The 20,867-nt window shown below is 47.1% G+C and overlaps 2 protein-coding genes across 2 annotated transcripts; one reads left to right on the top strand and one right to left on the bottom strand.

Moving 5' to 3' along the window:
- Window positions 1–984: 984 nt before the first annotated feature.
- On the bottom strand, window positions 985–8,790 carry SEC61B (SEC61 translocon subunit beta). The gene is made up of 4 exons (XM_065908457.1): window positions 8,648–8,790; window positions 8,372–8,469; window positions 4,233–4,334; window positions 985–1,262 (listed from the first exon to the last, which is right to left on the bottom strand). Exons 1-4 carry the CDS (start codon window positions 8,648–8,650, stop codon window positions 1,175–1,177), a joined length of 291 nt encoding a protein of 96 aa, XP_065764529.1. The 5' UTR covers window positions 8,651–8,790; the 3' UTR covers window positions 985–1,174.
- Window positions 8,791–8,945: 155 nt separating this feature from the next.
- Window positions 8,946–13,241, top strand: ALG2 (ALG2 alpha-1,3/1,6-mannosyltransferase). Its single transcript, XM_065908456.1, has 2 exons — window positions 8,946–9,424; window positions 12,215–13,241. The coding sequence occupies exons 1-2, from the start codon at window positions 9,077–9,079 to the stop codon at window positions 13,115–13,117; spliced, it is 1,251 nt and encodes a 416-aa protein (XP_065764528.1). The 5' UTR covers window positions 8,946–9,076; the 3' UTR covers window positions 13,118–13,241.
- The last annotated feature ends 7,626 nt before the right edge of the window (window positions 13,242–20,867 follow it).

Below are 20,867 nucleotides of genomic sequence, written 5' to 3'. Positions count from 1 at the left end.
ATACACTTTCACCACTTAAATTTGGCACTTTGGACCTGAAATTACTTTCAGCCAGGATTTAAGAAAAACACTTATGAAACTGCTTACCTCTTCTAAAAAAATTTTAATAAGCTTAGAGAAAGATGTTTTCCAAATTACCAGCTTTTTAAAACTAATATACTTCTTTATCACTTTGTGATTCTGTTGGACAACTGGGGTGTTTTACATTCTACTGGACAACTAGGGTGTTTCACATGGATCTCTTAATCTTTAGAAATTCTGGCTTAGAGTCCTAGACTCGGAGTGCACACTTTTGAGCTACTCGTGGTATTTCCTAGGGTCCATCAGAAACTGAAGGCTGATAGCCAGAAGGCGATATAAGCTAAGTGACACTTCAAAAATTTTCATTTTTGGTTAGAATCGTAACAACTCAGTTTAGAAATTCTGGTATCTCACACTGATTATCAAGGTCTTTAATTTTCAAAATGAAACAAAATTTTATATGAGAAATCCAATTTATCAAGTGAATTATTTCAAAAGGGGCTTATCGACAAGTGATAAAATAGACTAAAACCCCTCATCTAGACTCACAGAATTAAGAACTGAAAGAAAGAAAAGGCAAAAACATTATCTGTGGCTTTAAAGACAAAGAACAGAATGAGCAAACATTTCATCCAAGATTTCTGGATGATTTCTATGATGATTCCGCTGGGTACCAGCTGCCTCTGAACACAGATCTGCCTGATGGAGTCATAGGCACACTCCTTGAAAACCACAGAACACTCAAAATGACAATCATCAGGACGGAAATACCTAGAAGAAAACAAGCCACGGCCAATGAAAGCATCTTGGATTTGAATGACTGCATGGTCATGTAAGAAACTGTCAATCCAATCCAAAAAAAAAAAAAAACCTCCACAAAACGATTTCTACGTATTTACTTGTAAATCTAAAGGCAGAGTGACTAAGTGCCCTAGTGTCAGGCATCAGCAATGAGACTTGGTATAAATGAATTAAAGTTTATTAGCCATAGAAAAAAAATTGATTCTTTAATTCTCATTAAGTTCCCTGTAAAACAGTAAGCTTGCAGAAAATTTCTTCCTCATGAACAGAAAATCACTATATTTTTGGTCCAAAACATGTTGGGATTTTTTCCTTTCTTCTTCAGATGACAGACAGATGGATGTAGCCGAATCTATGAACGAGTGTACTTGCCCCAAATGTGCAACATAAATACAGAAGCGATGAACAGAAGACTCATCACCAATACTGGAACAGGGCCCCTGGAAATAAGAAAAGAAGGCATGCTTAGTTTCAGCAGTAATACATTATAATATCTGTAATATTAAAGACAGCCTAGAGGAAAAGGGAGCAGAAAGCACCCAAGATCCAGCGAAGAATATAATTTAGATCGTTTAAAAATATTCCAAAATTACTACTGTGGATATTTTGAAGGGTGTGTGGTGACAGCATTGTGGTTATTTAGAAAGGAGGAATCCTGATCTTTTAATAAAACATACTAAAATACATACAGATAAAAGGATCTGTCTCAGAGACTCTAGTCTCTCTGATTTTGTGCATTTGATATTTTTCCATAATTAAAAGTAATTAAAAATTTTCGCCAACTCTTTAAGTGCAAATGAGCCAATTATCAAACTATTATTTCAAATTAATAAAGACAACCTTAATTGTCTAGGTATAATAAACTAGGCATTCAAAGATGAATATCACATTGTAAGTTATGAAGTATTTTTAAATATATGATCCCATATGATCAACAAACTCAAGACACAGGCGAAATATTCATCTCATTTCATAAGGAAGAAAAACTGAGGCTCAGAGAGATTACTTGCCTCAGAAAACAGAGCCAGAATGGAAAGGAGGGATCTGAACTCAGCTTTTCTGATTCCATACATCGCTCATTTTACTGCTTTGAGAAGGTTCCCATATTTAAGGAACAAACATTCTAGGCAACATAAAACGTTTGACTTTTATTAGTTTACCATAAAGAAAGGAAGTCTCAACAGATTTTACTCAACAACCCTTCCCTAAATCAAATGTTTTTCAGGTTAAGAATTAGTACATGGGTTTCTTAAAGGTAGAACTCCTTGGTTTTATACAACCTGTGAATGTTGACTTCAGTCAAAGGTTAAGGGCCTCGCCTTTTTGATTCTTCTTGCCAACACCAGTTTTGGAGAATTCAAGATGTCACCTCACCTCCCAGATATAGCTGGGGTGGACAAAGACCCCAGGAATCTTTATAATTAAGGCAGTAGAATAACCCAGCGGATCAGCAGGCTAACAGTCAACCCACAAGTGAACAATAATCAATGCACAGGGATCCAAGTCCGTGGTACACCATGTTGTTCTTCCAAAATTTGTAGAATTATGAGAGTAAGCAATTTTAAAGTCCATAGGAAGACATCACCATCACCATGCGCTGGGTCACACTCCCTCACCATGAAGCACCGTTACAGTAACACCAGCCAGAGAGCGTGAAGCTGAGAGGGCAGCGCTCACAGTCCGGGCGCTGGAGTCAGGAGACCAGCTCTGGCCCCCACAAGCTGCGACTGTGGCCCTGCGACTCACCTTCTCCAAGCCTCAGTTTCCTCATCTGTAAAGTGGGGATAGTCACAGCATCTCTCTCATAGGGTTGCTGAGCTATTAAATACATTCACACACCAGTCAGGCTGCTAGTAAGCTCCCAGGAAATGCTATCATTATCAACCTGAAAAAATTTCTAACTCCCAGGAAGAGCCAACAAGCTCCGCGATGTGGACCTGTGTCCTTTCACCACAAACCTCCCTCTGTGGTATGACAATGCTGCGGTTTATGACACTTCAAAGGAATGGCTTCTATCGCTTCCTGGGAGGACTCACAGCGGCAGCAAGGCCCACTGCACAAGAGCCCAGAGCAAGCGTGAGGCAGACTCACCCATGTGAGGACAGTTGCTTTACCTCCTCGAGAAGGGTCAAAATGTTATACCAAGGATACCCTGAGGAGCAACGGGTTTCCAACTCTCTCTCTGAAACGCTCAGAAAAATTACCTCTAGCAAGGACCACAATTCACATACCCCCAACCTCGAGAATTACTTCCTTAAAATATGTTCTCACCTTACAAGTTTTCATCGTAACAGAAAAAAAAAAAATTCGATAAATAAAACGAAATCTGAAGAATTCTAGGGAAGTCTTCCTAAATTAAATTTGTGATCCAGGTCAAGCTACTGGTCCAGTTAAATAAACTAACCCAAATAAAGCTGATTTTTGTCTTCTGCGTTGCCAAACAGATGGCATGGAATTTAATAGAAGAGTTGGTTCCATCTCTGGCTGGCTGCTGGTTTTTGACAAGTAGCTTTGCCTCCCTGAACCTGAGGTGCTATCTATACAAATGGGAGCTGCTGTCATTATTCCAATTCCTCATCCGCTGAATTCAGTCAGGAAGCAGCTTCTCTGATGATTCAGATGGTAAAGAATCTGCCCACAATGTGCGAGACCCAGGTTCGATTCCTGGGTCGGGAAGATCCCCAGGTGAAGGGAATGCAACCTGCTCCACCCAGTGTTCGTGCCTGGAGAGCCCCAGGACAGAGGCGCCTGGCGGGCTGCGGTCCACGGGGTCGCCAAGAGTCAGACACGGCTGAGCGACGAACAGAGAGCGAGCGGGGCCCGGGAGTCCAGCCGCTCAGACACCTGCGGGGTCAGGTCCGCCACAAGGCACCAGACAGGGAAGCGGGCAAGGCGTGCGGAGCAGTCCCGGGCCTGAGAACTCGGAGAGTGACAGGGCTCCAGTCACCGCCCACCAAAGGCAAGGAGGCCTGAGAACTTCTCAGCACAACCTAATGCAGACTCCCACTGGGCTGCGGTAACATCAGCTCATGCCTCCAGGAGAGCTGTGAAAAATCACCAGCTCCTGTTCGGGTGGTTAGCCCTATTTCTCAGTGTGGGACAAGCACAGCAAATGAAGAGCAATTTCATCTAATTAAGCCGTTTTCCTCCAGTTCTCCCTGCTCCCATCCTTTACTCTGACGGAGATACATGAAGGTGTCCCCCGCTCTCACTCAATTCGTGACGGATGTCGCTCTGAGCCCTAAAGTAACTGGCTGGTACATGACCAAACCAAAGCCAGCCCGCCTGGCGCAAAGAAAGCGGCTACGAATTATCCCCCTCATCAGAGCAAACCCCACTGGGGGCAGAGACACAGCGCCGCCGCAAGGCTCTGGACCCCGGGCAGAAGCGCGGGCCGCTCCCAGACTTACACCTTGAGCCCCGGGGAATCCTCGGTGTAGAAGCGCCACATGCCCCCGGTGCCCGCCGAGGTCGTGCGGCCTGCGCTCCTCGTTCCGCAACTGGCGTTCTTCCTGAGAGAGAAAAGTGCGTTACCGACGGCCTCCTCCTGGAAACCCTGATCAGAACATTGTGACATACGCTACCATTGTATTTTTAAAGAACCAAAACATTAACTTTTTCTTTGCTGATACCTTCCGAAGTTTTGCTTTGACTCCACTGATCACGATAACCATTAAGAATCTGAGTGCCTGCCATAGGCTGATGCATATAATAACCCAGAAAACTATTAAGATTTAAAAATGACTGCTTTAAAATCTTTTCAAATTACTGTAATCTCTACAAAAGAGACCAAAAAAAAAAAAAAAAGTTGCAATCCAGGTCTCAAAACAGAGTACACATTTGTTGAAAATTTATTTTGTAGTCTATTTTCATTATTTTGATATACTTATCATAGATCTCAGACAGAGGCAGGATGTGAAAAATGCAGGAAATACCCAACCAGAACTCGTCCCTCACAAGGGGGACCAAGCTTGTGAAGTGAGCTGTGGGGGGGCAGGCAGCCTGAGCACAGACTCGTGCACAGCACCAATGCCACCGGCTGGAAGGGACCAGGGACCCCCTCCCGCCCCGCCCGGGGCGCTGGAGACCCTCCCCAGCAGCTCCCCGTCCAGTTCCACTTCCATCTCCACTCCCGAGTGAGGGTGGGGCCCCTTGAAACGAACTAGTAAGTGTGAGACAGGTCACAAGAAACCTTCTTCAGCCCATTTATCACCAACTTCTAAGTTCTAGGGAAGGGGAGAGGAAGAGGAGAGATAGAAAGCCCTGTTTTATCACTGCCCCCCACCGTTAACCAAATCCTCAAACTCCTGTTCCAGCTATCTGTGGGCTGCTGGCTCTGCATTTTTGAGAAGACGGGCATACAGGGAGAGACCAAAAGTGAACACCCTACCCCCACCACCTCTTCTCACTGTCCTCCAAACTCCGATCCTGCTCCCACCTCGCCCTACCATGGACCTCACCCCACACTCTGAATGCAAGAAGCACTTGGGAGCCGGCCCTGCGGCGCCGAGTGAAGGATGGAGTCACGGCTTCAGTGTGGGCTCTGGCAAAGAGAGCTGCGTCCATGTCAGAAATCTAAAAACAGTGATGTAGGCGCACTGTACTCAAAAGACTGTAGTTCAGACATGTCAATCATGGGCCATGCAGTCAGCTGCGAAGTTCTAACTCCATCTGTATGACTGTTTCTACGGGAAAACTGATTGTAAATATAATTACACAGGCATTTACAGACTAATTCATACCCGGAAGATCTTTCACATACACATCATCTACTCGGTGGAGTAAGCACCTGGAATCTGAACAAGATGAGAAACCCAATGTGGACCTGACAAGTCTCCCGCTGAGCCAAGACTAGGACTAGTACTTTCTATTACTCCCACTCCCCCCATTCCAGTTCCTGTCTTCAACATCTCAAGGAGCCCCCCACCCCCTCACGGAATCAGTCTAGCCTCTTTGAAGATTTCTTACATCTGCTGGCACACAGGGCATTTTAATTTTAAACTAAACTTCCTTGGGGTCTATTTTACCCTTTCTTTCTGGCCACCGTGTCACTGGCTCTTCTCTACCCTAACGCAATGGCTTCCTCACCAGCGTTTAGCATGCTCTGCTCTAACTTGGTGGTCTTCTGGCCGTTCCGCGGCGTGATCTGCTCCCTCATCTCTTCGAGGTTTCAAGTCACACATCACCTACTCTGAACACCGTATCCCTACCCACTCACTATTCTACACCCAGCTTTGCTTCTTGCCCCTACTGCCTGAAATTATACATGTGCCTTGGCTATGGTCTCTTACATTGGAATATAAGGTTCAAAGGTCAAACCCTGCCTAGCTTCTCCACAAATGCAGCCTCGTGGCAGGAGCAGAGCCTGGCATGCACCCTCAAGTATCCATTTGATCACTTCCTTAATAGCCCTGGCCAGTCCATCATCTCACTATCCCTGACTCCCATTAATCCTGAAGACTGTAGCTCCTACAGCCTTACAGTTTATAATGCATTCTTGTTCCTCTTCGCCCTAGCAACTTCCTTTTACATGGTAACAACAGAGACAGGACTCTAACCCTGGCCTGACCTTAAATCCCAGAGTTTCTTCTCCAAGGTACTACCTCTATTACCTCATTGAACACGGAGACCAACTGCAAATCTGGGAGCTATATAATGCATAGCACTATTACTAACTATTAGCTTCAACTTTTTCTTACAAACTCACAAAAAGGGAACATACTCATAGACAGCCAACACCTGTTATATCACATTCATGAAGTAACACTTAAAAGAGTACCAAAATTCTAGAAGGGAACTCTCTAGGGTCTCTCAATACAAGCATGGTCTGTCTAGTTACACTGGCCCCAGCCACACCGAATTCTAAGAGATGACAGCAACACCCACAACTTGACACAAGACATATGTCCTCCGAGGTTTATTTCTCCATTTCACTTGTGCAGCAGTTATTTCATTTTTGTTAAGTAAATAATTTTGTTGTATTTAGTAAGTCCATGATTTCTTTTTTTTTTTTTGCCCTATAAAAGTTCTCAGATGGCCCAACTTCCCTGCCACAATATTACTAATTCTCATTAACTAGACCCATTCCCCAAGGAACTGTACCTACCGTACATGTTTTACACTCCAGTACCAAGACTCTCTGAAACCCAGGGTGGAAATAAGACAGCATCCCAGGACTGAATAACCCACAGCACAGCTGGTCCGCCCCTGCCTGGCCTTGAACATCTTGATGACAGAGCACAATGAGTCAGGATCATCTTAGCACTTCTGACAGTTCCACTAAAGTTTTTTTTTTTCCTCTAAGATGAAATCTGTCTCAGGTGAGTTCATATCATCAGTTTTAGATTTACTGTAGTCAATAAGGAAAGTCTCATCCCTCGTCACCTACTTGAGGACAGTTTTCATGTATCTGTTCAAGTTCTTTTCCTCTCTAGATAACAACCCCCCTTCCAAAAAAAAAAAAAATCCCAAGACTACAGGGTGGTTTGAATCCTTCCTTCATGCATCTGTTGTTTTATGGTAAGACAGAGAGAACAGGCAGTTTCTATCAAAGTCTACGGCAGGAGATAAATGGGGAAACACAAACGCTGTTAGAAGGGCATGAACAAAATGCTTGGGAGTAAAAGAGAAAACTAGCAGCTACTGTTGCCTTTGGAGCTAGGAAGGCCTCTAGTGGAAACAACCTCTGAGCCTGGGCTTCAAGATATACAGAAACTCGGAGGGGGGGTGGGGAATGGATGTACAGTGAGTTCAGAAAACGGTGATAACTCACTGTTGCTAGATTGTAAAGAGAGAGGGAAGAGAGTCAGTTAGACTGGAGGGGAAAAAAAGCACCACAAAGAGTCCTGGTAACCCTCTCCCCGGCCCCTGCAGTGTTTAAGCAACAAGAAACTAACGCTGAAGCTAATCAACAGCGTGACAGAATCAGAGAGGACACTTTAGAGTGCAAATTACCTGGAGAGGAGGCGAGTTAGGCGGAAAATTTCTCTAGATGAGAGAAACTGAGGGCTAAACTGAGGCAGTAGAAAACGGAGAAGCAAAGAACTGACGAGAGGGTTTTAATGTGCAATATAAATGTACTGAATAAAGACTGAGCATTAAAAAAATCCAAGATGATGCTGAAGTCCTGGTTTTGGGCGACAAGTACCATAAGGACGCAGGGAAACGTAATTAGGGGCGGGAGCCGAGGTGAAAGGAGGCTGAACTGCGCGCTGACGGAGTCATGTTAGACGGTGTGTATGGGACTTCCAGATGTGCCAGGCTCAGGTCTAAAGACACCAGTTTAAGGACGTCAGTTTTCTCAATGCTGTGACCTTACTCCAGTTTAACTCTCCTTTTCCAAGAGTGATCCTCAAAACTGGGCTAAGAAAATGTTGTCTCCGTCTCGAGACATAAAAGACCAGAAGCTTTTTACCCGCATGGCCACGTTACAAGAAGCTCGTTTTGCCCTGATGGATCCTAACATTCCGGGGTCTCCTCCCCAAGACCAGCGAATTCCTGGGCCCCCTCCCTAGGAGCCCGCAGCCGAGCAGTGCGCACGGGTCCTCACCTCTGCCGGACCGTGGAGCCCGCCGCCCGGGCCGCCACTGCCTTGCTGGGAGAGCGCCCCGAGGAGCCCACGCTCGTGCCGCTGGGGGTCGGGCCAGGCTGCGGGGAAGAGAAGGAGAGGCTGGTGAGCGCGGCCCGACAGCGCCCCGGCTCCGGGCCCTGACGGCCGAGGCCGGGACACGCCCGGGGGCGCTGGGGACGGCGGGGAGACGGCGGGAGGCGGGAATCGGGGCGCCCGGGAGGAAGCGGGACAAGGAGGGAGGCTGGGGCCACGCACCATGCTGCGGACAGGAGGGCGGCCGGGAGCGGGAGGGCACTGCGGAGCGGCGGCAGAGCCTCGCAGCCGGAGCTACCCGGCCCCGCCCCGGGGCCTGCTGGCGGGGCCCTCGCGGGGTCCAGGGGCGCCGGGGCTGTCCCGCGACGTGCCTGCCGCAGTGCCGCTCCGAGGGGCTTGCTGGGCGGCCGCGGGGGAGCTGCAGGCCCCCTGTGTATCTCCCGCGGGCCACACCGTCCCTCCTGGAGCCACGTCTCTGCCGGCGGGAAGATGCAGCCACGGGCAGACGAGACGTTTCCTCCGGCAGTCACTGGGCACCCACAGGTGGGCGCCGACGTGGCCTAGCCGGCGCGCGCCGCGAGGGCCGCTGGGAAGCCGGACAGGAGCCTGCGCGGCGCCCCGGGAGCGCTGGGGCGCAGGCGCGGTGCCGCCATGGCGGAGAGGCCGGGCCCCGACGCCGACTCGGCCCGCGGGCCGGCCGTGCTCTTCCTGCACCCGGACCTGGGCGTGGGCGGCGCCGAGCGCCTGGTGCTGGACGCCGCGCTGGCGCTGCGGGCGCGCGGCTGCCGCGTGAGGGTCTGGACGGCGCACTACGACCCGCGCCACTGCTTCGCGGAGAGCCGCGGGCTGCCGGTGCGCTGCGCCGGGGACTGGCTGCCGCGCAGCCTGGGCTGGGGCGGCCGCGGCGCCGCCGTCTGCGCCTACGCGCGCATGGTCTTCCTGGCGCTCTACGTGCTGTTCCTGGGCGACGAGGAGTTCGACGTGGTCGTGTGCGACCAGGTGAGGCGGCCTCGCCCGACCCGCGCGGCCCCCGCCGGCTCACACCCGCCAGGCGCCCCCGCCCCCGGGACCTCCGCTGACCTCGCCCGGGCTGTGGTTCGGGAGGTGGGACCTGCTCTGGAGGGGTAGAGGGGGAGGGACGCCATGGAGCCCGAACTTGGGTGTGGACGTGCTGAAGGGGCAGGTTGCTCGGCCCCACCCGCTGGAGTTTTCATCCTGGGGCACCCTGGATGTGTGCCCCAAAGTCTGCGTTTTCACTGGGTCATCGGGTGATAGTGAAGCATACGGGCCTGGGTGCTCGCTCTAAGCAACGCAAATATTAGAAGCCAGCCTTCAGTCAGCTCTTACTTATCAGTGACTTGTATGCCTTTCCTGTTGGCATTATTCCTGCTGACACCACCTCCAGGCTACACATACCCCGTTACAACTGTACCTGTCAAGCCACTCTCTTCCTCAGTAGGGTAAAATGTGTTTAACCACCAGAAGCTCAACATGTCATGTCCCTGTTAAAACTTTAACTTGGCTCCCCATTAGCCTTTGGAGAAAAGTCCAAGCCCTTTACCTGGATCTGGACTCTAGCTATTCTAGACCCTTTTTATGTCTCCCCCCCCCCCCCCCGCAAAAAAAATAATAATTTTTATTTTAAAAAGTAACATTTACTCAGGACTAAAAATTCAAATACCGTGAAAGACTAATGTAAAAACCCCAGCCTGGTTCCACTCCCTGAAGACAGACACTATAACAGTTTCCATATGCATTCAGAAATTGTGGTTGTACTAGCACGAGATGTCTGTTTATAGAGGCATCTTTTTATTTATAATTAGGATTATGACACACCCTACTCTTGGTCAGCTTGCTCTTTTTCACCAAGAAGTTTTGCTTAGGCCATCCTTACACGTCAATATTACAGATTCACTTCATTCTTCACAATGACTGGAAAATTTGCTTTTGTTTGACCGTATCATACTTTATACATTTTTCTGCTAAAGGACAGTAGCAACGTGACCAGTTTTTTTTGTGTGAATAAATCAGTTTTGGGTTTTTTGTATGTTTTTTTGGCCACACCACACAACATGTAGGACCTAGCTCCCTGACGAGGGGTGGAACCCACACCCCCTGCATTGAAAGAGCAATGTCTTGACCACTGGACCACTGAGAAGTCCCAGTTCAGGCTTGTAATAAACATAATAAACATCCTTATATCTTTACTTTTTTGTATTTCTGCAGGCATTGTCTTTGAAATTCATAGAAATAAAACTGGTAGGTCAAAAGGTTGTGTGTCTTAGATGACAGTAGCTTTGCCAAGTGTGCCTTCCCAAGAGGCTGTGTCATTCCAGCCTCCCACGGTGATAGAGCCTCTTACTCCGTGCTCTTGTGCACACTGGTATTGTAAACTATTTTAATCTTTGCCAGACTGACAGGTAGAAACGGCCCCATGTCTGTGTCTGAGTTTCCTTGCTTGTGTGCAGGCTCCTTCTTTTTGAGAAACATGGGCATTTGCCAAGCAATCCACATCCGTAAAACTAGTCAGTAAGCATCAGGCAGCTGAGACTGTAGCGCATAAACACCTTGGCCAGCCTGGATTCTAGTTCCATATCTGCTGCTTTCTAAGTAGCTTTGAATAAATCTCTCAATATCCATAAAGCTCACCTTTTTCAGGTGTTAAGTGAGCTAGAGATTAAGTGATTTGTAAAGATTACTCAACAGGAAGGAAAGTCTCTTGTGACGATTATGGTTAACATTTCAGTAAGTACTGAGCATAGTCGGAGAAGGCAATGGCACACCCCACTCCAGTCCTCTTGCCTGGAAAATCCCATGGATGGAGGAGCCTGGCAGGCTGCAGTCCATGGGTCGTGAAGAGTCAGACATGACTGAGCGACATCACTTTCACTTTTCACTTTCATGCATTGGAGAAGGAAATGGCAACCCACTCCAGTGTTCTTGCCTGGAGAATCCCAGGGGCGGTGGAGCCTGGTGGGCTGCCATCTATAGGGTTGCACAGAGTCGGACACGACTGAAGTGACTTAGCAGCAGCAGAGCACAGGGTGTGTGCTAAATTCTTACAGGTTTTACATAACACCAGTGCACTTAATAATGACAAAAACGATATATAGTTTTTAAACTATAATTGTCACCACCTTACAGAAGAAGGCCCACAGAGAGGTAAGTTACAGCTAGCTAGTAGAGCTGAAATTCAAGCCCTGGCAATCTTGATTCCACTCTAAACTACTCTAAACTACACTAAACTATAGTTCATTCATTCAGTTCCTTAGGAGGAGGTAGATTCTGGAGTGACTCCAGTCTGGTAGCCACTAGCCCTGGGTGACTATTAAACACTTGAAATGTGGCCAGTGTGAACTGAGATGTCTTTTAAGAGTAAAACACACATCTGATTTTAAATATTTAATGTGAAAAAAAGAATAGAAGACCTCATGAACTTCTTAACTATTGATTATGTTTGAAGTGATAATATTTTAGAATACATTAAAATTAACCTTTAAAAAGTTGTTGCGTAGTTACTAGGCTTTTTTATCCCCATTGGACAGTGCTGTTCTAGAGGAAACCACTGGACTTGCAACTTTAAATATTTAGCATGTATCCAGAGAATGTCTCACAGCCTTCTGCACGCCAGGCGTTGTCCCAGGTGAGAGGCTGGGGGAACGCGAAGCACAAGCGGACGTTGCCCCCAAGGGACTGACGAACCAGGCGGCAGGGCCGGCGTCTGTTCGTTTGGTTTGGCTGAAGTTTAGTTGGCCGGTCACTTCATCTCCTGATTTTTGCTTTGGCTAGGTGTCCGCCTGCATCCCCGTGTTCAAGCTGGCCAGACGGCGTAAGAAGATCCTGTTTTACTGTCACTTCCCGGACCTGCTGCTCGCCAGGAGAGATTCGCTCATTAAGCGCCTGTACAGGGCCCCGATTGACTGGCTAGAGGAGTACACCACGGGCATGGCGGACTGCGTCCTGGTCAACAGCCGATTCACAGCTGCCGTTTTCAGGGAGACGTTCAGGTCCCTGTCTCACGTAGACCCTGCCGTCCTCTACCCGTCTCTGAATGTCGTCAGCTTTGACTCTGCTATTCCTGAAAAACTTGATGACATCGTCCCCCAGGGGAAAAAATTCATATTCCTCTCCATCAACAGATACGAAAGGAAGAAAAATCTGACTTTGGCCCTCGAAGCCCTTGTAAGGCTGCGTGGAAGGCTGACGTCCCAGGACTGGGACAGAGTTCATCTGATCATTGCCGGCGGTTACGATGAGAGAGTCGCGGAGAACGTCCAGCACTACCAGGAACTGAAGGAAATGGCCCAGCGGTCTGACCTGGGTCACTGTGTGACCTTCCTGCGGTCTTGCTCCGACGAGCAGAAGATCTCACTCCTCCGAGGCTGCACGTGTGTGCTGTACACACCGAGCAATGAGCACTTTGGCATCGTTCCCTTGGAGGCCATGTACATGCAGTGCCCAGTCATCGCTGTTAATTCAGGCGGGCCCTTGGAGTCCGTCGTCCACAGTGTCACAGGATTTCTGTGTGACCCTGACCCAGAGGACTTCTCAGAAGCAATGGAAAAGTTCATCCGTGAACCTTCCTTAAAAACCACAATGGGACTAGCTGGGAGAAACAGGGTGAAAGAGACATTTTCCCCTGAAGCATTTACCGAACAGCTTTACCAATATGTCACCAAACTGCTGGCATAATCGTATTTTTTTTTAAGTCTTTATGCTGTATTCATTAATATCACATTTGTAGATGACATACCCAGTTTTGAAACCAAAGAAAAAAACCTAATGTCTAGTACAGAAGAAAAGTTTTTTAAATATACTTGAATCTGAGTCACTTTCCTCTACCCCATACCTCCCAGACTACTTTTTCAGAAAAGCAATATCTTTTATGCTATAATAATTCTGAGTATTACCAGTGGTGATTAAGATATAAATGTGGTACAGTTCCATGTTCAGCAGAATATTTTAATTATATGTTCTCTAGATTACTGTTAGTCTACTTACAAAGTTTGAGTCATACTGTGCCTTATTTGATTTTAATACTTAAAGTGTATCATCAAGGTTGATTAATTTGGCTTCATGAGAAGACAATTACTGTAGTTCCTAGAATCAGTCCCCCTCAGTGTTCAGTGACCTCTGTGAGGAAATTTTTGTTAGTCATACCTTTGCCTGGATCCATAGCAAGAATGCGCTGTGTTTTTTGTCTTTTTACGAAGATGATTTGTGTTTTGCACACAGATACGATAATAAAAGATGTTTATCATAGGAAGAGAAAAAAATACTAGATTTCAGCCTCCGTGATCTATTGTGTTGTATTAGGAATGTAGACAGCCAAGCCTTAAGTCAGAAACTAGAGTAACTGGATACTGGAATGAATGGCTCTTGTCACGCATGTGGTATATATTTTGTTTAGGGCAGTGCAGCAGACCTGGGTTTGATCCCTGGGTCAGGAAGATCCCCTGGAGAAGGAAATGGCAAACCACCCCAGTATCCTGGCCTGGAAAATCCCATGGACCGAGGCGCCTGGAGCGCTGCAGTCCGTGGGGTCACAAAGAGCTGGGCACGACTGAGCAAGTAACAGACTTTTGTTTCCTGGTGTCATCTGAGCCGTCAGCTTCATTAATATTCGTGTTCTATTAAGTAGGCACCTACTGAATGTAAGGCACTAGTGTGTTTTTATCCTTCAAGGCCTAACTCAGGTGCCACTGCTGGGAAGCTTTCCTTGACCCTCCACCCAACTCCCAAACTGGAAGCAGTCTTCCCCTTCCACCTTTTCTGACGCTCTCATGGCACTCAGCAGTCTTAAAGCTGGTTATTTACCCACTGGTCTAAGTGCATATGGGCTCCCATAGTGGATGGCTCAGTGGTAGAGATTCTGCCTGCCCGTGCAGGTGATGCAGCCTCAATCCCTGGGTCGGGAAGTTCCCGTGGAGAAGGAAATGGCAACCCCCTCCAGGATTCCTGCCTGGGAAGTCCCATGGACAGGAGAACCCGTGGGCTACCGTCCATGAGGTTGCAAGAGCCAGATACCACCACCACCACCTAAGTATAAATAAACATAAAGCAGTTTTCAGTGTATCTTTAAAGCAAAATTCATTTTTAAAAAATAATAAAGATCACTGGCCAAAGGCTTCACATTAATCAACTCTGAGAGCAAAGACCTGAGAGCCTAAGTAACCGACGTGACTTTAGGCCAACTGCTTGATCTCTGGCTCAGCTTCTTCGTCTGTAAATGGAGTAACTATTGTACTTTCCTCATAGGGTTGTGATGAGTTATCATATATGTGTTAAGTACTTAAAATAGTAGTTGGCTAAAAAAAAAAAAAAAAAAAAATAGTAGTTGGCACACAGTATGGGCTATGTAAATGCTAGCTGTTTTTGCACTTTGGGGATATCAAAAATTACTACAGAAGTTGCACATGGGTTATGCTACACCACTGTACTGTTCTTTGAGGTTCTTCAGAGGATGGAGTTTCACGTTGGCATTTGTCATGTCTTTCTATATGCCAGAAGTATTTTAATGAAATGACTGTACCAGCAAGAAGTTCTCTAAAATGAGTGTCAGGTTTATTGAGTCTTGTGGAATGAGAAGTTCAGTTGAGTTCTGTTCGGGGTTGTGAAAGCTTGCTATCCGGTAAAGTAGATCATTCCATCTTGTGTGGTTGGTACATGTGTTTCTCAGGGAAGAGCAGCCTTTCCAGAAAGACCTGATGACTGTCCACTGGATTTAGGAAAGATAGACTCGGTCATGCTCTGAGACGTAACTGATGCTTACCGATTCCAGGCACTAAAACTTTTGCCTATTTGGCCATTTTTATGCAGATCCTTCCAAAGTGGACTGCATGAGTTTGTAGGTCTTAAGTTTAACTTCCCTTCATTGTCTTAAGCCGCAGTAGGTGACAGTAAGACCACAGATCTGGAAAGGGTGTAGAGCCCAGCCTGAGCTTCCAGCCTCTGGCATGTTAACTCCTGCCTCCTGGACCTAGGATGGAGCTTTGCCCATAGGAGTAGTATTCACAGCTTCCAGAACTAAGCTGAAATTAGGGAGCAGAGAGGCACGGAACACTGGAGTAAACTGCCAGGATGTTAACATTAGTCATTCTAACACTTACCTGTGGCCCGTCTCAGACAGCTCCTTTAATCCTGACAGTTCCATGAGGTTTCGGTGCTCTCCCCTTTAGAGAGAAGTACGGTTAAGCAGTTGCTTGTGTCACAGCCTGGAGAGACGGGCAGCATCTCAAGGCTTTCTGATTGCTCAGTCCACCCACTCTACCTTCCTCGGCGTACCTCCGCCCTGCCCCAGCCCGCGTGTGTGTATCCGGTCAGGAGTCCTCTACCCTGCTGCAGGCACAGCCGTTCAGTCCGCAGGTTTAGGAAGGCTTTGTCGCTCATCTTCCCTTTTCAGGGCAGTCTTGTAAGGTGGATGTGATTGTCCGTCATTTTATACACGAGGAAGCTCGGAGAGATGAAAGACTTGCTGAAAGGCACAATTGAAAAGTGAGTAGACCGATTCGACCCTGATTACCTGATCCACCCAGGATGGCACTGTACCAGAATCTCTCAGCCAACTCCCCTTTGACAAGCATGAATATCGTATCACCTTTAATACTTCATGAAATTCAGAATAAGTACAGAATTCTTTGACTCAAAGCAAAGCTGGGGGACAGGATACTCTGTCTTCAGACTGGTGCTCTGAACCTAAGAGAGGTCCTGGCGTCCCACGCGCACCCCGTTGCCAGCCCCATGAGGAACCCTGCTCAGTAGCCCTCACGGACTGACACTGGGTCATTCACAGTCCTAGTGGAGTTATCAGGGTCATTTGCTTTCCCAAAGCAGAAATCCAAGCTGGTATAACTCAGAAGATTTGGGGTCTTTTGGTTTGTTTTTTTAATATTTTTTACTTATTTGCTTGTGTCAGCCCTTACTTGCATCATGCGGGATGGTTTCTGCAAGGGCACAGACTCTCTAGTTGTGGACTCCAGAGCGCCGGCTTCAGCAGTTACCACGGGGACTTGGCAGCCCCACAGCATGTGGGCTCTTAGTTCCCCAGCCAGGGGTGGAAGCCACATCCTGGGCATTGCAATCCTGTGCAGACTCTCAGCCACTGAACCACCAGCGAGGTCACTCAGAGGGTTTTAAGAGTTGGGTGTTTGAAAGAATCCATGCCAGAAAATACTGTCATGCCGTCCCCTTGCTCCCCGAGCCTAGGTGAGCTGCAGATGGGAGATGAGAGGTTCTTTCTCAGGCACTCTCTTTCAGAGAGGTGACTGTTCTCCCATGTCGGCTCATTCCCATATGCACGTGGATGCAACTCTTGACCCCTATTGCCCTTCATGGATCTCTACCAGTTAGCTCAGAGTCTACACACACACACGCAAGTTGGAGGTGGGTGTCCAGTCATGTACATAGAGAAGATAACCACTCGGTCAGCTAAGGGGGAGCAGTATTATGGTTCTTCCTGTTTGGAAAGGATCTAATGACTAAGGATACTGAAGTCCTGTTAGGGAAGGCTTTTGAGTTGGCAGAGCTCTCTCTTTTTTTTTTGTAAGTTTATTTATTTTAATTGGAGGCTAAGACTTGAGGGTCCCTTGGACTGCAAGGAGATCCAACCAGTCCATCCTAAAGGAGATCAGTCCTGGGGTGTTCATTGGAAGGACTGATGCTGCAGCTGAAACTCCAACACTTTGGCCACCTAATGCAAAGAGTTGACTCATTGGAAAAGACCCTGATGCTGGGAAAGATTGAGGGCAGGAGGAGAAGGGGATGACAGAGGATGAGATGGCTGGATGGCATCCCCAACTCCATGGACATGAGTTTGAGTAAACTCTGGGAGATGGTGTGGTAGACAGGGAGGCCTGGCGTGCTGTGATTCGTGGGGTCGCAAAGAGTCGGACACGACTGAGCAACTGAACTGAACTGCTTATAGAACATGGAAAAATAGAATTTAAGATGCTTAGTTATAGAGTATTTGTGTGCTTAAGGATACTGTGTTTGTGGGGTTAGGTTGTGGCAGAGCTCTTCTGAGCATCATTCCAGGTGAATATTGTAGCCTTGCTCACTGTGGAGAAGCTGAGGCTTGCAGCTCTGAAGCCCTGGGCCAGGTCGAGAATTCTTTCAGCTGTGCTATGGGTGCCTCATCAGTAGATGCCTTGCCACCTTCTGCCCAGCCCAGGATGCCAGTTTCACTTTCACCGTCTTCTTCCTTGAAGGAAATGAGGCAGTTGTACACCTCCCTGCCCTGCGTTCTGCTCATCCCCCGTCCCTGTTGATCATCAACCCTTCTCCCTCCTCCTCGACCAGCATCACTGTTGTGGGACCTTGTTTCTTTGCATATCCAGGTCCCAGAATCACGTCCACTCAGAGCCGACTAGGACCCCAGAAGTCCCCCAACCTAACGTGCTCTTCCGTGGGTGGAAATACCGGCCCCCAGAGCACGGGACCTGCCTGAAGTCACGCGGGGACGGTTGAAGCCCTCCTCTAAGTTCATTCTGCCGCGCCTCCCGCCACGTCCGCCGTCAGAAGCCCCTTACTCAGATCACTCTGAACTCCGTACTCCTTCATGCCCAGCCTCAGTCCCCCGCAGCCGTAGCCCCAGCGGCTTGCGAGGCTGCCACCGTCCCGACACCAGAGCTCCCGTGCCTGCTCGCTGAGCTGTGGGGGGCTGAGCTCGTGACAGCTTTCCTCTGGTTAGACAGAAGCCCTGGAGGGCGGGGATGGGCAGAGATGTTACCAGCGCCAATGGCTGCCAGAGCCAGCACTGTCCTTGCCCAGAGGACGGGCATTGGGTGGAGCTCACAGTAAGGGTCAGCCAGCCTGGTGATCCAGAGACAGGGCCAGAAGCAAGTGCTGAACTGTTCTCTTGGCCAGCCGCTGATGTCTTCTGAGACAAACACAGCCTAGACGTCTCTCGGGCGCTGTGTGTGTGTATGTGTGTATCTGTGTGTGTTGGGGTTTGGTGGGGGGCTGGCGGGGGGCAGGCATAGCACAGTTGTGATTTACCTTTGTGACCTATATCACTCACCCAGGAAGTGGACAGGAGAGTTAGAACCGACTGCTAAGTTGATGATTCCAGGTCAGCCTTTACTTTTCTGTATTAATAAAGCCAGGATTTCAGGGTTCCACAGCTATTGAGAAGGTGTCCTGAGGTGGCAGTCCTCAAGTCCAGGTTTCTTTATCTGTAAAATGGGTATAATCAGGTCTCAGAAGCCCACCCCATAAGGTGCTTGTGAAGAGTCAGAGGACTGAATGAAATGATTCAGCGACACTCAGGATGTGAAGCTGACATGTAAATTGTAGAGTGCCATAGAATAGAGTTCTAAAATATATTTGCACCTGGGGTCAGTTAATTTCTGCCAAGAACCATTACCTCATACTACATGCAGAAACGAACCTGAAGCGGATCATAGGCCTAAACATAAAAGCCAGACTGAAGAAGTTGGAAAAGAAAATCTCCACAGCCTTTGGGGTAGGCAAAGATTTCTTTGATAGGATACAAGAAGCATAAACCATAAAAGGGAAAATTGGTAAGTTGATTTCATCAAAGTTAAAAACTGCTTTTCGAAGGACACTGATGTACAAAAAATTAAAAAGTCACAGGCTCGAAGAAAATATTTTCTATATCTGGTAAAGACCTGCACCCAGGATATGTAAAGTAATCTCACAACAAGAGAACAAATAACCCACATGTTTTTATCGGGGAAAGGTTTGAAGGGCCATTTCACAGAAGCTCTACAAATGGGCAATAAGCACATGATGAGATGTTCAACATCAGTGGTTCTAAAAGAAGTGTAAAAAAATAAAATAAGTGCAAATCAAAACCACAGTGAGATATCAGTGCGCACCCATAAAATTGAAGACTCAGTAAAAATGCTGGTGAGAGTGTGGAGCACCTGGGCTTCTCACATATTGGTGTGAGAAGAAATAGAAAATGGAATCAGCTCAGAACAACAGTTTGGAAGTTCTGTACAAAGTTAAACGTGACACCATACAACCCGTCAATTCCACTTCTAGAAATTTTGTCTAAAATAAGTGAAAACGTATTTAAACAAAGACTTACTCAAACATTCATAGCAGCTTTTTTCATTAATAGTCAAAAACTGAAGAAGTGTCCATCAGCAGGCTAACAGGTAAACAAATTGTGGTACGTTCATGGGATGGGCTATTTCTCAGCAATAAAGAAGGAACGAAATGCTGATGAGCCCAGCGATGTGGATGAATCTCGGAAGTATGCTAAGTGGAAGTCAGACACAGAAAGAGTTTGTATTGTATAATTCCATGAATGTGAAACCTTAAGCAAAGAAAAAGCCCAAAGTTAATCTATGGTGACAGAAAGCTGATTACTGCCTGTGGCCCAGGACGAGAGATTAACTAGGAAAGGGCACAGAGGAGCTTTTTGATGTGATGGAAATGTCCTGTGTCTTTATTATGGTGGTGGTTATAAGGGTCTGTAAATTTATCAGAATTAATCAACTGTATGCTTAAAATGAGTACATGTTATTGCATGTCAGTTAGACATCATTAAGTTGCTCTTTTTTTTAAAAAGCACATGTGAGGTCCCGTTTTTTTTGTAGAAAATAAAAGCCTTGTAAATGAATAAATGTGAGAATGCATATGTATGTGTTATTTATATTGTTGTTCAATTGCTAAGTTCTGTCCAAGTCTTTGTGACCCCATGAACTATAGCATGCCAAGCTTCCCTGTCCTTACTATCTATGGAATTCGCTCAGACTCATTCCATTGAGTCAGTGAGGCTGCCTGACCATCTCATCCTCTGTCACCCCCTTCTGCTCTCGCCCTCAATCTTTCCCAGCATCAGGGTCTTTTCCAGTGAATCAACTCTTCACATGAGCTGGCCAAAGTATTGGAGTTTTAGCTTCAGCACCAGTCCTTCCAGTGAATATTCAGGGTTGATTTCCTTTGGGAGTGACTGGTTTGATCTTGCAGTTCAGTCTATTCTCAAGAGTCTTCTCCAGCACCACAATTCAAAAGCATTAATTTTTCAGCACTCAGCCTTCTTTATGGTCCAACTTTCACATCTCTACATGACTTCTGGAAAGACCATAGCTTTGACTATAGGGACCTTTGTTGGCAAAGTGACATCTCTGCTTCTTAATCCACTGCCTAGGTTTGTCATAGCTTTTCTGCCAAGGAGCAGGTGTCTTTTAATTTCATGCCTGCAGTCACTGTCCGCAGTGATTTTAGAGTCCAAGAAAATAAAACCTGTCACTGTTTCTACTTTTTCCTTATCTATTCGCCATGACGTGATGGGACTGGATGCCATGATCTTAGTTTTTTGAATGTTGAGTTTTAAGTCAGCTTTTTTACTCTCCTCTTTAACCCTCATCAAGAGGCTCTTTAGTTCCTCTTCATTTCCTGCCATAAGGGTGGTGCCATCTGCATATTTGAGGTTGTTTATATTTTTCCCAGCAATCAGATGGGTGTGATT

Source organism: Muntiacus reevesi, chromosome 17 (assembly GCF_963930625.1).
Source record: "Muntiacus reevesi chromosome 17, mMunRee1.1, whole genome shotgun sequence".
In the NCBI taxonomy this organism is placed as follows: domain Eukaryota; kingdom Metazoa; phylum Chordata; class Mammalia; order Artiodactyla; family Cervidae; genus Muntiacus; species Muntiacus reevesi.
Note: the sequence above shows the minus strand (reverse complement) of the source record. Positions and strands in the feature narration are given on the sequence as shown.